Here is an 18,108-nt window from a genome sequence, read left to right as displayed (position 1 = left end):
CTTACAAAGGAAACATGGATACTTGCAAATACTCAAGGGAAATATGGCCAATACAGGATTCAGGCAAACTCAAGAGCCTGAATGTATATTTACTAACAGAGAACCAGACAGTATCGAAATTCCTAGCCAATTTGCATTCTAATGGCCCATTCCCCCAGGACAAAGGACTGGTACTCAGGTATCAGATACAATTCCAGACACATCGTTGTCACTCCTATCACCCAGGAAGCCCAAACAGCCAAGGTCAATGACCACTCAGGACATGCCCAGCCATCAAGGCACCCGCCCCTTTATTGGCTCAAATCGAAGGCAGTAATCGAGGCCTGCTGAATTATTGGGTCAAAGCTAAGGACCGCCCAAAAGTGCGCGAAACCCCAAAGGATAAAGAGAGACACTACCATGTGTTCGATCTCTTTTGGCCCTGGCACACCAGCCCTCTTCAGCCCGGCCTATACCTGAAGCCAACTGCAGCACCACGACCAGAAGCAAGTTCAAGATCAACGATCGCTACCAGACGGATGAGCCCAGCAGAACCAAAGTTATTTCTCCAGACCCAGCCACTCCAGATCCGAACAAAGGCCTTGTTCCTCTGCCAAAGCCGGGTGCCGGAAAGTTAAGTACAGGTTGTTGTAGTGTTAGGTATAATTTAGCTTGTAGTGCTTTTATGTTGCATGTGTGAGTTAATCTTGTGTGTAAATAAACCATTATTGAACTTGAACTAACTGACTGGTTGTTGGGTCTTTGATCAATATCCGGTTGAACCTTGTGGTGGTATCATTTGATACCTGGCAACTCTGAAAAGCAATATCATCATTATTAATTGTCAACATTCCTGGTGACGCTGGTGGGATAGTATCCCACTCAGTATTAAAAAGGGCAACATTATTGGCGCCTCCAGTGCAAAATTGGCAACACTGTCCATAACCAATATTCTACCTTACCCGCAAACAGCAAAGAACATTTCATACAAGGGCTTATTCAATGCCAAAACTGACATCTAAAATGTAGCAATTTATTACACAAAGGACCGAATTTAAAGAAGCCAATTATACAGAACATTCTACACATAATTACAATTCAAAGTATAACAAGTTCAATTTTATTACAACTATGTTCATTGCAAAGTTATGGCACATTTATGAAAATAATGTAGACCATTGATGAAAGGCACATTGACATTAACAGAAGCAGGTGCATTGCAGCATTGTTACAACCACAAAGCTTAAACATATCCATAAAAATAAGCAAAAGCATTACATTTCAAGAAGAGACTTATCTGTGGCACATTATGTAAAAGGGATCCATTAATATTTGATTCACAATAAATCTATATTTCATTTTGTTCTAAAAAGTGCTACGAATGAGCCCACTTTGATTTAGGTCAGTTCTGACTCAGCAATAACTGATCCCAACATGCATGGTTTCCCAGGATTATTTTTTAAAAATGCAAAATCACTGTGCAAATAGGGATTTGGCAGTAGATCACCTCAACCAACTCACAACTTTAAATGCAACGATTAAAAATCAGATCCCAGCACTTCAAACAAAGGTACCGTACTGTATATTTTCCAAAATCATAAACATCCTATTTCATCCTATTGTTGCAGAATTTAATACAACTTTGTCAATGATGAATATACATCCACGTTATCTTTCCCAGCAGTAACAGAAGTACAAATAGAATGTACTTGCATATACGTAATGCATTATCCATCCTCCAAGGACATTTCTTTTAAATTATTGTCACAAGTAGGCTTACATTAACACTGCAATGAAGTTACTGTGAAAATCCCCTAGTCGCCACACTCCGGCACCTGTTCAGGTACACAGAGAGAATTTGAGAATGTCCAAATTACCAAGCACGTCTTTCGGGACATTTGGGAGGAAACCGGAGTACCCGTAGGAAACCCACGCAGACATGGGGAGAATGTGCAGACTCCACATAGACAGTGAGCCAAGCTGGGAATCGAATCTGGGACCCTGGTACTGTGAAGCGACAGTGCTAACCACTGTGCTACCGTGCCGCCCTTTCCAAGGCGTTTCACATCAGACAAATTAATTTTGATATGCCCCCAGTGATGTCATGCTCCAAACCACCCGACAGGCCAAAGAGGCTGCGATTTGCAGATTTAAGAAAACATGGATCAGCTTTAAGTCTCAAATGAAAAGCACCAGAGGTATTTTTTTTCCACCCTCAAATTACTTTTAATGACTTTGCAAGAAGAAACTCCAACAAGGAAAGGCAAAGACCACACTAGTTTATAAAAATCTTTTCTTGCATTTGTTATGATCTGGCCCCTGGACAAATGATCAACACACAGCAAACAGTGGGAATCATACAATTACAACTTAGACAGGATGGGAGGGGGGTAAAGAGAGGTGTCATAAATAGATTTACATCATATATTTGGAAAAATCTGATTTCCAATTTGCATTCAGGAAGGCTCAATCTATGGTGACTTGATTAACAAGGGATCACTCAATTTGCGTTCACATACACCTGCTCCAACTTTTGCTATTAATGCTTTGCTGACGAAAATGGTTTTATTATTAAAAGGTTTAAAAGCAAAATCAATTTGCACTTGCATTGGCTTGATCTGATGAATATTTAGTTGCTTACTTATTCAATAACTACCTTATAAAATGAATGCATCTGGTCCTTAGGGAACCTTGATAAAAGAGAGCCCCTTGTAGGATCTACACCCAAATTATTAACCAGTCTTTTCATTTTACAGATGCTGACTGAACTGCATTTCCTGTTTTCAGTTCAGGGTCCCTCAATATTTAGGCAAGTTTATTTTATGACCATCAATGGTGCCAAGTTAATGGTTGCGACATTGGCAGTACTAAAATGCACCTTTTGGAGCAAAAGGCCAGCTTCAACTGTGATATCTCATGAATGTAACTTTTTCCTGGCTCCCTGTGTGTTCTTTCCCTCTCTCCAACATCATACCAATTACTTTGATATTGAAGACAGAACTAAGGTTTGTCAGAAAATTTTCAATGGTTATTTTCCCCCCCAGACTTCAAAATACTAAGATTGTCCAATTTAAATAGAATTTAAATAAATAGGATCATTGAGAACAGGCACGCCCATCTACAGTCTGTGCCACAGTTTTCATATTGCACTTATTGGGAACTTTGGCTATTCTATGCAGTTATCATAATGATTTAGAGCCTCCTCCAATAGAGAAACCCCACCCTTCCAATAACATTATAAGTTTAAAGTACCCAATTAATTTTTACCCCATTAAGGGGCAATTTAGTGTGACCAATCCACCTACCCTGCACAAATTTGGGTTGTGGGAGCAAGACCCACGCAGACATGGGGAGAATCTGCAAAGTCCACATGGACAGTGACCCAGGGCCGGGATCGCAGCCGGGCCCTCGGTGCCATGAGGCAGCAGTGCTAACCACTGTGCCACCGTGCTGCCCTTCCAATAACAACATTTCTAAACATGGTTAAAACTAGACCACCAGTTCAATGTATGATTGCATGTGATCAGAGTTGTCGCGTTAAAAGCACATTGCCTGCCTGTACCAGCTGGAGAAGGTTCCCAGCACAAAGCTGGGAGGGTTTTAGGAGAATGGCTCATATATCTATGACAGTGATAGGTAAAGCAAATATTTTGGGCAAAGTTGTCAGCATTTACAGAATCAATACAGTGCACATGGAAAAACAGCAAGTTAAAGCTGTATCCAAAATCATCCAACTCAAAAATAAAATCTTCCAACGTGATACTTTCAGGTTACTTTTTGCCTTGTGGCTGCTGCGTTTCAGTCCTGTACAAGCGATATATTATTTTTCTTAGAAATGCTTTCAAGAGCTTAAGAATATTTACCAATAAACAAGATGAGAAATCTTGAGAGATTTTCACTCCTTCTTGGCCTCCTTGTTAGTTAATAACTTGTTAAAAAGCATAGAGAAGAATTGTTGCCTGCTATCAGCTCAATATTTCTAATATTAACCAGCTGTGTAACATGATATTTAAGGCACATAAGTTCTTACGCACCTCACTGCAGCTGGAACCCAATGTGATGCAACAGCATCTCAGGAAAATTGGCAAAACTTTCAACATTCACAAGTCAAGGGTTTTAAAAGGCAATTTCTTTCCTTCAGAAAAATTAAGCACTTCTTCAGAAGTTAACATAATTATCTAAAAATTAAATACAATATTTTTGATCAAGAGTCTGCATCTACCTGGAATACCTCAAAACATGACACACATCTGTGCAATGCATATTTACAATAAATTAAAAGGTTACCATCCTCCCTCACACGTTCCGTACAATATTTGTCCCTGATGCACAACTTGTGTTCAAAAATTGTAATATATTTAACCTCTTTGTAGCTCAATCGGCTGGACTGCTGGTTCATGCTGCAGAGCAGAGGCCAGCAGCGCAGGTTCAATTCCACTACTGCCTGAGGTTATTCATGAACGCCCCGCCTTCTCAACCTTGCCCCTGAGGTGTGGTGATCCTCAGGTTAAATCACCACCATTCAGCTCTCCCCCTCAAAGGGGAAAACAGCCCATGGTCATCAGGGACTACGGTGACTTTACTTTTACAGAAGTAGTCTCACTTGTTTGCTTATTTTTATTCAATATTTAGGTACGTTTTACTAGTAAAATGGGTAACAAAAAATACATTTACACCTCAGCTCAATTCGTGAGAGGAAGCCTATTCGCTTCCGATTACCAAAAGGATTCAGCTGACATCTCTTCAAAATTAGGATTGTTACATAGAAAATTACAGTAGATTTCACAGGAGGTAGTGTTTGGAAACAATGAACATCCACGGTGATCAGACGATTAGGCGACATGTCCATGAATTCTGCAATCGGTATCAACACTTCTTTATTAAAGAGTGTTTATTTTTATATCAAACTGCAGTGAGACCTCTTTTTATATAAAACTTATTCTCAATCTCCTTTAAATACTGATTAATGGGCAGCTTTTTTAAGTTGGATCTGGAATGGAAAAAAAGACATGATAAGCAAAAGAAAAAAGTGCTCAGTAGTCATAGAAACAGTGAACTTGGTGACATATTCGTTCAATTTTTTTAAAAAGTATTCAGAGCACGTTTTAGAGCATTCCATGGTACCTTCAGAGCAACCTCGTCCAGTGGGATTAAGTAGCAGGTAGATTTCTGGGTCACTCACCGGTGAGCGCCTCACATCTGATGACCCATAGCAGGTGGAGGGAGTGAGGTCCGAAGGATCCCGCATTCGGAGGGATGCTGGGAGCCCAGGACTCTGCTGATCCCCAGGCCGATGACGCGCCCCTGGGTCCAGGTATCCCAGAGCTGCAGAAGCTAGAAAGGCAGAGTCGCGAGCAACAGGAAGGAATGACAGCAGCACTCCTTGGACTACAGGGCCGACTGGAGAAGTGCCGTTACTCCGAGGCAACAAGGCCAACACTGAGGGTGGCATCCACAGTGGCGATCGGAGGATGTACACTCCATGGTGGGGATGTCCACTGCATGGTTAGCTCATGACCTCCACGGCTGAGGGCATGACCTCCATGGTGTAGGGCTTCAATTGCATGGTGCAAGCACGAGTGGGAATCCACTCGTGTCAGCGCCAGGGGATGGCGGGGCTTACGGATCTTACTCCAGCTACCCCTCTTATCCCATGGAGGAGCCCAGGGGCCCCTAGGCACCCGAAGGGAAGAGGATCGGCAGGTTCCCAGCCCGGGGCCTTCCACCCAGGAGACCCTGGGGTGTCCAGTCAATCTGACACTTCCCTCCCTGTGATCAGAATACCTCCAGCAGTGCACACCGAGGAGAGCAGCACTGCAGCACCCGTGCTGAGGGTCCTGGCCTTCAAAGGGATCCCCACCGAGGTCATCTCCAACAACAGGGTGTGAAAGTCAGCAGGTCACCTCTACCTCGGGTGCCGATCCTGGGGATACACCTAGATGTAGTGGGAGAGTGAGGAAGACTAAGAAATGACAGAAGGCAAGGGGACTCCTCCAGTCGGCCTTGCAATCTAGGCACCTAGTGGACACGGGTGAACCCTAGGCACTATTAGAGAAAAGACACCATTGTAAGAACTAGCTGGCATTAAATGTCATTTTCATCACCCTGTTATGTCTAGGCACCATGCCCCACAAACCTCCAATGCAAATCTGCCGCCTCCTCCCTGTGCAGTGTGAGAATGGAACACAATGTCTCTCCCAACTCCATACTGATGACGGTGAAGCCATGTCGCTCCTGGCCCCCCAACCACACCCCACCATCAACTCCACCATTCATCATGGAAGGTTCCCTCCCCACACCCTGCCCAAAAGCAATGCTCAGTCTTTTCATGTGCGCCAGTATTCTTTAATTATGAGGATGCCATCGATTGAAAATGTGCGAGAGGTGGTGAAACACACTGGGATCTCTTACATCGTAGGAGGCAACAGCAGCTGGGATGGGCCCCTAGGTCACCCCATTCAGTGGCAGGTCATGTTCAGCTCTCTGTCAAATATTCTGGAGAATAAGAGGAGCATTGTTCTGTCCTCATTGCCAAGTCAACATCGTTCTCCTGCAGCATCCAGGCAATCACTTTAGCGCCCTGCCCATGAATAGTGCGACCATAACAATGACCTCCCGCAGGCCCCACTGCAGTGAGAAGATTTAAGAGCCGATGGTGGGTGAGGTCGTGACACCCTTAGGCCTGGCCATTTCTAGAGCACCCCGATCAGAACTGAGCTTAAACACCACCCAGCTCTTCCCCCTCCCGTTACTGCAAGGTCCCCCTCAATGCCAAGCTCCCCCCACCCAATACCCACTCGCCTCCCCATGCAGGTTTCCTCCCACTCGACGGCTGGTACCCCCTGTAACTGCCAAGTCCTCCTCCTTCAAAGGCCTTGGCGATCTCCCCATCTCCCAAACCACATAACAGGAACCACCCCCCCCTCCCAATTTGGGCTATCCAGAGGGACAGCCCTGACACAGGCCAGCCTTGCCAGGTTGGCATTGCCAAACTCGCAGTCTCAACCTGTGCTGGGGTCAGTGCTAGGGGATCATGCCAAGGGGCAGTCCCCAGGCATGCTCCTGATCGCCCCCCCCCCCCCCACCCCACCCCGCACCCAGGGGCTATGGGAACCTTAGCGCCCCCGGCGGGAACCCCTCAGCTGTTTGCAGTCTTTGTAAAGGTCCCGCCCTTTGTGGGCAAGAATCTCGTTATGTTAATGGCGAGGAAAATCAGGAAACAAGATCTCTCCGCCGAGAATCTCCTTTCCCAGACTCTGGTGGGATTTCCGGCCTGTCACCATTCTCGCTGAACGCGGACGCGGGAGAAAAATTGCCCCTCGTCAGTCCCTCTCCCCTTTCCTACTGGCTGGCCCAGTGGCCTAGGCAATAAGCAGTTTAAATTTAATGATGAACACCTGATAGCCGGTCCTTGGCTTTTTCCACCATTGATGCTGCTAATTACAACCCTGACCAGAAGCAGCATGCGGAAATAAATATTCTAAGAGCATTTATTGAGCTGCATCATAGCTTTCCCTTTGCTAATTAAAGCTTAACACAAATTTGGAGACGGAGTCTGATTTCAGATGGGACAGTAAACCAAGAGCCTTCAGGTGCACTCAGGTGGGAGCATAAGATCCCACAGTCTATATCAAAGAAGAGCAGGGGAGTGGGGGGGCTCTCCGATGCCCTGCTCGGTATTTATCCCTCAACCAACATCACTGGGGGGAAAACAAACACAGATGTCCTCGACATCATCTCTTTTCTGTTCGGGGGATCTTCCTGCGTGCAAATTGGCTCTGGCCTTCTCTATATTACAATCTCGACTGCACTTCAAGTGGTACGTCAATGGCTTTAAAAATGCTTTTGGAAATCCTGGGGCCATGAAAGGCACAATATAACTGTGCGAGTTTGTGCAGGCTCGTTTCGAATTTTAAAGGACTCTCCACGTGACCTTTAAACTCGTTTCTCAAGAAATAGTTTGTTCCCAGCACCACATAATGTGTGTGACATCTCACCTCGTCAAGTAGAACCCACACATTGGAATCTTGTAAAACTGACAGCCTAATGGCAGTGATGGGATTCATTCTCTGGTCAATAGCACCTTCAGCTACTCCATTCGCAAATCTACCTACACACAGGGAGTAAAAAGCACACATGAATGGCTATTTGGTTAGGCCCAAGTGAAAGATGGTCACTGTCCGTCGCTGAATCAAGAAGAAAGGGGATAAAATAAAATCCTGGAAGAAGCTCGGAAGGCCTCCCAGTTTGACATTGCTATTTACACTGATAAAATTGTTTTAAAGCCATGCTTCAAATCGAAAACGACGTCATATTTTATTTGGCTGAAACTGCTGACTTAGTTTTAAAAGACTGAACAACTGAATTTCAGCAACTTAACCAACAATTTTGAAGATGGCTGAACATTCGCATGGCTGTACTTTACAAATTCCAAAGCCATAAAATGGAGTCAGTCAGTCGAGAGGAACCCATGACAGACAATTACCTTAGAGGAATCTGAACAAACTCATCCCTTGACCCATTCACAAAACATCTAGACAATACCTGTGTATTTGACTCTGGGGAACAAGCCATTAAAGAAAATCATTTTGGACAATGGACATTGACTGAGAAACAAACTCGGCCAGACATAATCTAATATTGTCTAAACCATGGATTTAGAATCAACTTGCTATGATCAAGTTTGGGCAACTGGTCAGTTGATGAGAAGGATCATGTGATTAACCAACTAACCCCTTTTTCTGTTTTTAAGTAACTGGTTTTCTCCAGGCCACAGAACAGAAGGTGGCGGTCCCTGAGTGGACACACACTCTCTTTCCCTCTACATCCACTCCAAGATTGAGCCCTGCCTCTTGTTAGACAATCCACATCACGCAGACAGTGTTTTTGAGGATGGACCTGGCAGTGGCTGCCACCAGAAGAAAAGATAAATCATCTGTCACCATCTTTAAATCACCTCGGTACAGAATCCAGAAGGGACCACCAAGCCTAGATCGAGCCCAGTCATCAATCTAAGATCCGAATAACACTGGCTTTCATTGGACTTTCAAAATTGACTTAACCCGTCCTACCAGTTTGTAATTTGTGTGTGCGCGCGTTCATGAACACTTGAAGGCATGCGGGTGAGAATTGGCGTATTTTTATTTGGACCGGATGTTATGTACAATAAATATTATTCTCTTTTCTTTTAAAAAACTTACAATGAAACCTGTGTGTGTGCGTGCGTGTATCTTTTTACAATCACGACAACAGTGAAGCTCGCTCTGGATTGACAAGCATTTTTTTTAAAAAACCGTTGCGGTCAAATGGGCAGCGGGAAGAGGGGGGGAACCATTCTATCGCTCGTCACCTGACCATAACAAACAATGAATCATACGGAGTGTGACCGATGGGGCAAATGGTGCAAATACTCGGTTTTTACAACACCACCTTCAATAATCGGGACTCTGCTTTGGCGATGTTAATTTGATTGGAAGATATGCTGCCCACACAAAACAAAAACTACGGAAATGTTGAGCCTACACACGGAGACATTTTTTTTCTTTGAAGGTTGGTTATCACTTTTCAGGTCCATCTTATAAATCAAGGTTAGATTTTGCACAGCACAGTTAAGCCAATATAAAATGAAGGGCAGCAACCCCTTAGGCTAGGGAAGTCATTGTAAATATGATGGGGTCAATTGTATGGGCATAAGCACGATAATGGCCACAGCCTGAAAATCGTATCAGCCTGTACCAGTTATCAGCCTGTTTATGTTGGTATTCTGGCTGCTGCCATCTTGTATAGAGTCCGGTTTTTCAGACGAAAGGTCACCTCAAATATGCAAATTGGATCCCGATTGGAATTTTGTGGTAGAAACCTGCATTCGGCGTTGAGCAGCTTAACCCATGCTTCTCAACAAGAAGCACAGCAGGGCATTTCTTTAAAAAAAAACACGGTCCAGGGAGCGTGTATGGTTTTTCTTCTGGGGGAGCCAAGGGAATCCACAGTGAAGATTTGATAGGCGACACCAGAGTCTCGTTGCAGGAAACCTTTCACGCAGCCCCGTGAAGAGTACGACGTCAGGTGAACAGTCTTTTTTTGTGTTGAAAATTGTTGCAAAAAGGTTCGAAGAGTGTTAATCAATTGTAAAGCCAATATTCAACGATCAACGTCCTCATGCACTTGACCACCTTGGTCAGCCGAGAGAGAAAAAAAGGTGACGTCAAGTCAGACGCTTCTCGTCTTCAAGGCAACCGGGCAGATGCAGTTTTAAATTTCTCGGTTACGAAGATTACCTCATGCACAGCGCACATGAAAAGAAAACTGTTGCAATTTTCAATTTCAATAAAAAAGGTTGAAGCTTTTAACAGTTACCAATCTATTTTCCCTTTACTTAGCGACCAATTAGCTATTTGAAATTAGCTATTCTGCACATCCATGGCACCCACCCAACTTACAATGGCCCTTGCAGAATGCTTTGAAAATGAAGTCAATAAGTATAATTTAAAATAGGCTTTTCTCATGCACCTTCATTTGGAGGCGTTATACATGAGGTGTTAAGGCTTATAATGGGCGCCAAATGTAAAAGTAATACCAGATCAAACCACTAGTTGGGGGTATTTCATGGCAGTGGTGTGCTGATCTGCTCCATTAATAACTTCTCTTAACTATTTCAAGACGCATTTCTGATTTTTTTTTTTTTTAATTTAGAGATCCAATTCTTTTTTTCAATTAAGGGGCACTTTAGCGTGGTCAATTCACCTACCGTGCACATCTTTGGGTTGTGGGGGGGGGGGGGGGGGGGGGGGGGGGAGGGGGGGGGGGGGGATGAGGCCCATGCAAACACGGGGAGAATGCGCAAACTCCACATGGAAAGTGACCCGGGGCCGGCATCGAACCTGGGTGGCATTGCTGATTTTAAAGGGTCCCCCAATGGTAGATTTTAGGATCCACTCCGAAATCGGTCATCCTGCTACAGACCGGGCATTTGTGGGGCGCCTGCTACTGGTCGTTGGCAGCTCCAAGTGATTCAATTTTCCCAAGAGGCAAAATATCAGTGAAATACAACATTCACAGATTTCTTGCACCCTTCATCCATTCACTTGCAGCCATTTAGGTCCAGAGCTGCACTCGGTGCAACAGTGAATGTGTACTGGCTGTAACTGTTTACACGGTGTTGAATAGACTGGCAGGAGTCAGGAATTCAGGCGGTTTGCTCCATTTCAAGTCCCCATGCAGGCCTTGAGTACAGAAATTAAGGTTTGTACTCCAGCACTGAATTGAGGGAGCACTGCATTGTCAGAGGGGCTGTCTTTCAGAGACATTAAACCGAGGTCCCTTTTGCCTGCTTGGATGTGCGTTAAAAATCCCATGACACTAGATCGAAGAAGAGCAGGGAAGTTATCCCTGGTGCCCGAGCCAATATTTATCCTTCAATCCCTCAACAAGCAAATTATGTGGTCATTATTAGATTGCTGCTTGTGGGAGTTATTCAATTCTCTTAAGGATTCTCTTAAGGTTAACGTGCAGGTTCAGTTGGCAGGTAGGAAGGCAAATGCGATGTTCGCATTCATGTCAAGAGGGTTAGAATACAAGAGCAGGGATGTACTTCTGAGGCTATATAAAGCGCTGGTCAGACCCCATTTGGAGTACCGTGAGCAGTTTTGGGCCCCGTGTCTAAGGAAAGATGTGCTGGCCTTGGAAAAGGTCCAGAGGAAGCTCACAAGAACGAACCCTGGAATTAAGGACTTTGCATATGAGGAGCGGTTGAGGACCCTGGGTCTGTATGCAATGGAGCTTAGAAGAATGAGAGGAGTGGGGGGGGGGGGGATCATACTGAAACTTACAAAATACTGAGAGGCGTGGATAGAGTGGACGTAGAGGGGAATTTGTAGGCGAAACTAGAACCAGAGGGCACAGCCTCAGGCTGAAGGGACAATCCTTTGAAACAGAGATGAGGAGGAATTACTTCAGCCAGAGGGCGGTGAATCTGTGGAACTCTTTGCCGCAGAAGGCTGTGGAGTAACTGAGTGTCTCTAAAACTGAGATAGATAGGTTCTTGAATAATAAGGGGATCAGGGGTTTTGGGGAGAAGGCAGGAGAATGGGAATGAGAAACATAACAGCCATGATTGAATGGCGGAGCAGACGTGATGGGCCGAATGGTCTAATTCAGCTCCTATATCTGTCTTATGACCTAATGCAAATTAGTTGCCGTGTTTTTAACATTACAAGAGTTTTAGGAGGCGATGGTGGTATCGTGGTAATGTTACTGGACTAGTAATCCAGAGGCCAAGACCAATAAGCTGTTCAAATCTCACCATGAAGCTGGTGGTGGAATATGAATTCAGTTGATAAATCTCAGTACCCGTGAAATAATTTTAAATCTACACTTTAAAAGTTACTTCATTGGTTGGCAATCCATCCGGTGGTCATACAAAGTGCTATAAAAATAAGATTTTTTTTCTTCCTACTTGTATGTTGTGCATGGAAAGGTGGTATTGTCATTGGACAAGTAGTCCAGACTAATTCAGAGATCAATGGCAATGGCTCTGCACTCGGCATCGAATCCCACCACGGCAGATGGTGAAAAAGGGGCTCAATAAAAATCTGGAATTAGAAATCTAATGATGGCCATGAAACCACTGTCAAATGTTTGAAACACCCATCTGATTCACTAATGTCCCTCAGGGAAGGAAATCTGCCGCCCTTCCCTGGTCTGGCCCACATGTAACTCCAGATCCGCAGCAATGTGATTGACTCTTAAATGCCCTGTGAAATGGCCACTCAGTCCAAGGGCAATTAGGGATGGGCAACAAAAACAAATCCTCACCCAGCCAGTGATGGCCACATCCCACAAATGAATGACCAAAAGAAAACAATAGCTAGTATTAATTTGGTGTTTTCCGCAGGTTTACCCTATAATACAGGAGAACAATTGAACTTCAGTGTTGCCTCATTAATAGCAGCCAGACAAATGTGAACAATTTGACCATATTTAAAGTATGAAACAGAATCTGCACACCCATCGAGGATTGTGGATGCTCTTCTTTGGGGGGAAGTCACGTGGGAGTGAAGCTAGATTCAGCCATGGGGTGAGGTTACAAGGGAGGCTATGAGAATACTTGTGTGGAAACTCTCATTCCCCCGCCACCTGACCAGATTAGATTCACGTCAAGGTCTGTGTCGGGAAAGAGCGGTGACCAGCTGTTGACCAACGTTTTTAATGATCTTCATTGTCACAAGTAGGCTTGCTTTAGAACATAGAACATAGAACGAAACAGCGCAGTACAGGCCCTTCGGCCCACGATGTTGCACCGAAACAAAAGCCATCTAACCTACACTATGCCATTATCATCCATATGCTTATCCAATAAACTTTTAAATGCCCTCAATGTTGGCGAGTTCACTACTGTAGCAGGTAGGGCATTCCACGGCCTCACTACTCTTTGCGTAAAGAACCTACCTCTGACCTCTGTCCTATATCTATTACCCCTCAGTTTAAAGCTATGTCCCCTCGTGCCAGCCATTTCCATCCGCGGGAGAAGGCTCTCACTGTCCACCCTATCTAACCCCCTGATCATTTTGTATGCCTCTATTAAGTCTCCTCTTAACCTTCTTCTCTCCAACGAAAACAACCTCAAGTCCATCAGCCTTTCCTCATAAGATTTTCCCTCCATACCAGGCAACATCCTGGTAAATCTCCTCTGCACCCGCTCCAAAGCCTCCACGTCCTTCCTATAATGCGGTGACCAGAACTGTACGCAATACACCAAATGCGGCCGTACCAAAGTTTTGTACAGCTGCAACATGACCTCCTGACTCCGGAACTCAATCCCTCTACCAATAAAGGCCAACACTCCATAGGCCTTCTTCACAACCCTATCAACCTGGGTGGCAACTTTCATGGATTATGTACATGGACGCCTAGATCCCTCTGCTCATCCACACTTCCAAGAACTTTACCATTAGCCAAATATTCCGCATTCCTGTTATTCCTTCCAAAGTGAATCACCTCACACTTCTCTACATTAAACTCCATTTGCCACCTCTCAGCCCAGCTCTGCAGCTAATCTATGTCCCTCTGTAACCTGCTACATCCTTCCACACTGTTGACAACACCACCGACTTTAGTGTCGTCTGCAAATTTACTCACCCACCCTTCTGCGCCTTCCTCTAGGTCATTGATAAAAATGACAAACAGCAACGGCCCCAGAACAGATCCTTGTGGTACGCCACTTGTAACTGAACTCCATTCTGAACATTTCCCATCAACCACCACCCTCTGTCTTCTTTCAGCTAGCCAATTTCTGATCCACATCTCTAAATCACCCTCAATCCCCAGCCTCCATATTTTCTGCAATAGCCTACCGTGGGGAACCTTATCAAACGCTTTGCTGAAATCCATATACACCACATCAACTGCTCTACCCTCGTCTACCTGTTCAGTCACCTTCTCAAAGAACTCGATAAGGTTTGTGAGGCATGACCTACCCTTCACAAAGCCATGCTGACTATCTCTGATCATATTATTCCTATCTAGATGATTATAAATCTTGTCTCTTAACATCCCCTCCAAGACTTTACCCACTACAGACGTGAGGCTCACCGGTCTATAGTTCCGGGGTTGTCTCTGCTCCCCTTTTTGAACAAAGGGACCACATTTGCTATCCTCCAGTCCTCTGGCACTATTCCTGTAGCCAATGATGATATAAAAATCAAAGCCAAAGGTCCAGCAATCTCTTCCCTGGCCTCCCAGAGAATCCTAGGATAAATCCCATCAGGCCCCGGGGACTTATCTATTTTCAGCCTGTCCAGAATTGCCAATACCTCTTCCCTACGTACCTCAATGCCATCTATTCTAATAGCCTGGGTCTCAGCATTCTCCTCCAAAACATTATCTTTTTCCTGAGTGAATACTGACGAAAAATATTCATTTAGTATCTCGCCTATCTCTTCAGACTCCACACACAACTTCCCATCCCTGTCCTTGACTGGTCCTACTCTTACCCTAGTCATTCGCTTATTCCTGACATACCTATAGAAAGCTTTTGGGTTTTCCTTGATCCTACCTGCCAAATACTTCTCATGTCCCCTCCTTGCTCGTCTTAGCTCTCTCTTTAGATCCTTCCTCGCTACCTTGTAACTATCCATCGCCCCAACTGAAACTTCACACCTCATCTTCACATAGGCCTCCTTCTTCCTCTTAACAAGAGATTCCACTTCTTTGGTAAACCACGGTTCCCTCGCTCTACGCCTTCCTCCCTGCCTGACCGGTACATACTTATCAAGAACACGCAGTACCCGATCCTTGAATAAGCTCCACTTATCCAGTGTGCCCAACACTTGCAGCCTACTTCTCCAAACTATCCCCCCCCCAAGTCACGCTTTAACCCTGCAATGAAGTTACTGTGAAAAGCCCCTCGTCGCCACATTCCGGCGCCTGTTCGGGTACACAGAGAGAATTCAGAATATCCAATTCACCAAACAACACGTGTTTCAGGACTTGTGGGAGGAAACCGGAGCACCTGGAGGAAACCCACGCAGACACGGGGAGAATGTGCAGACTCCGCACAGACAGTGACCCAATCCGGGAATCGAACCTGGGACCCTGGCACTGTTAAGCAACAGTGCTAACCACTGTGCTCCCGGGTTTTCTGCTAAAAGATGCATTGGACAATCATTTGTTGGCCTCTCCCTGAAAATTGCACACACCCTCGCACTATGATATTATTTTGTATTGTCTGCCACCCAAGCATTTCACAGAGGATGGGCAGAAAACTAGCTTTTAAAAATAACCTCCTTGTTGTTATCGAAACAAAGGATGGTGATGGTAAATGCCACCTGGAAAAGGTTTCAAACCGTACCTATTCTGAAAAATCCATCTTCAGTGCGCTTATTTCTTGATTCTTTGGTCTCCTGAAGCAATTCAGATCCTGAATCCTAAATAAATTAATCAGATGAAACAATCAATAGCATTTGCCAATCACAAAAGAATTGTATAGATTTTGCAACCACAAAATCAAACTACATGAAATTTGCAAAATCCATAAGATTCCAATTGTCTTTGATTTGTTTTTAAGTAACTTGAATTACTCACTGGAGGTTCAGCTTTGACAATTAAGAGATCCATTTAGCTACAGAAAATGGTTCACATAATACAGCCTCTTGTAGAACCAATAAAGAAGGTTAGAGGCCTCTAGTGCATTGACGCTATCCCCGTGCACCTCTGTAGCTAGTTGTGCCTTCAGCCATTCAGGCTCTGCTCCAGTATTTCCTACCTAAGCCTCTCTCTTCCTCCCTCTCCTACTAACCTCTTGGTCACCCCTTCCACCAGCCCCGGTTTTGACACGGTTTGATTACAACCGGACCACAGCAGACACCATCTCCCTGGTCCTACACTCATCCCTGGAGCATCTCGAAAACAAGGACTATTACGTCAAACTCTTATCCATTGACTACAGCTCCACCTTCAGCACCTTAATCCCAGCCACGCTCATAGCAAAACTCCAAATCCTAGGACTTCGCTCCTCCCTCTGCAACTAGATCCTCAACTTCCTGACCCATAAACCACAATCAGAAAGGATAAACAACGACACCTCCTCCATGATAGTCCTCAGTGCAGGGACCCTGCAAGGCTGCGAACTTAGCCCCTATATACTCCCTATACACACACACGTCTGTGTGGCAAAATTAGGCTCCAATTCCATCTACAAGTTTGCTGATGACATGCTCATAGTGGGTCGGATCTCAAACAACGATGAGTCAGAGTATAGGAGGGAGATAGAGAACCTAGTGGCGTGGTGTAATGACAACAATTTCTCACTCAACGTCAGCAAAACTAAGGATACTTCAGGAAGTGAAGTATCGTACACACCCCTGACTGCATCAATGGTGACGAGATGGAGATGGTTGACAGCTTCAAATTCCTAGGTGTGCACATCACCAACAATCTGTCCTGGTCCACCAGCTACGACCAAGAAAGCACAACAGCGCCTATACTTCCTCAGGACGCTAAGGAAATTCAGCATGTCCACATTCTCTTACCAGTTTTTACAGATACACCATAGAAAGCATCCTATCTGGCTGCATCACAGCCTGTCATGGCAACCGCTCAGCCCAAGACCGTAAGAAACTACAGAGAGTCGTCAACACCGCCCAGTCCATCATACAAACCCGCCTCCCATCCACTGACTGTCTACACCTCCCGCCCCCCCCCAAAAATGCATTCCAAGCATTTCCTTATAACTGGCATTTGACTCATTGGTTTATTACCCAATTCATCCTTCCTCCTGTTATATTGGCTTCAGTCTAATTGTGCAGTTTGCATATTGAAGTATTGAAAAATTAGGACCAAAGTCTCCCTGACTTATTGCAACAGCCAAGGATGCAAGTTGCCTCAGCTCAGTCATTTATCTGCCTCGAATTCTGATACATTTTTCAAATCCAATTCCCTTTTCTACGCTCGTCTCCACCAATCATTCATTATTCTCCTCTAGTTCACCTCCATTCTTCACTGCCACCATCATTTGCAAACAAAACTAATGCAGACTATTTATTTCATAGCTCTGTCATACTCTCTTTCACCACAGCTAAGGACTTATGGTTTATAGTCCCACATTCCCCCCATGATAATTAATGAGCGCAATATAGATGTTAATTAAACTTTCTGAATTGTGATTCTCTTTCTCATCAGGGCATCCAAAATCTTGTCCAGAATACAGCATTCAGCACAATACTCACAAATGATGCATGCCTGATGTGACCACATAATGCTCAGAAAGGTGGCAGAAAAATGTACACCTACAATATGGCCCAGCGCCACTACAAATTATTCAGACAACTTTTTTAGTCAAAGCAGACAATGAACTGTAGATCATTCATGTGGGTGATCGGACTGCGTGCATTTCTCACATTTAAAAGACATAAAAATATTAGGCTTCACAGCATGATTTTCCATGTGAGAAAATAAGCCTGTTGTCACGGAAGTGGTAATCACTCCAATAAATTAAAGATAGCATACAGGTGCAAGTTTGTTAAGAGGAGGCAATTCAGGCGAGAATAAGACCAAATGAACAAATGGATTCTGAGCCCAAGCAGATATTAAGACTAAAGCTTTAGTTAGAGGTTGGGTTTGTGTCTTAAAAGG

At 44.6% G+C, this 18,108-nt stretch overlaps 1 protein-coding gene across 1 annotated transcript in view; it reads right to left on the bottom strand.

The window, feature by feature from the left end:
• Positions 1-974: 974 nt before the first annotated feature.
• Positions 975-18,108, bottom strand: part of mgat4a (alpha-1,3-mannosyl-glycoprotein 4-beta-N-acetylglucosaminyltransferase A) — a 363,169-nt gene continuing 346,035 nt past the window's right edge. The window contains exons 13-15 of the mRNA XM_072477186.1: positions 15,827-15,902; positions 7,977-8,089; positions 975-4,969 (exon numbers count right to left, since the gene is read on the bottom strand). Coding sequence (XP_072333287.1) covers positions 4,943-4,969; positions 7,977-8,089; positions 15,827-15,902 — 216 coding nt within the window. The 3' untranslated portion in view covers positions 975-4,942. The remainder of the gene's footprint in view (positions 4,970-7,976; positions 8,090-15,826; positions 15,903-18,108) is intronic.

This window comes from Scyliorhinus torazame, chromosome 15, assembly GCF_047496885.1.
Source record: "Scyliorhinus torazame isolate Kashiwa2021f chromosome 15, sScyTor2.1, whole genome shotgun sequence".
Classification (NCBI taxonomy): Eukaryota; Metazoa; Chordata; class Chondrichthyes; order Carcharhiniformes; family Scyliorhinidae; genus Scyliorhinus; species Scyliorhinus torazame.
Note: the sequence above shows the minus strand (reverse complement) of the source record. Positions and strands in the feature narration are given on the sequence as shown.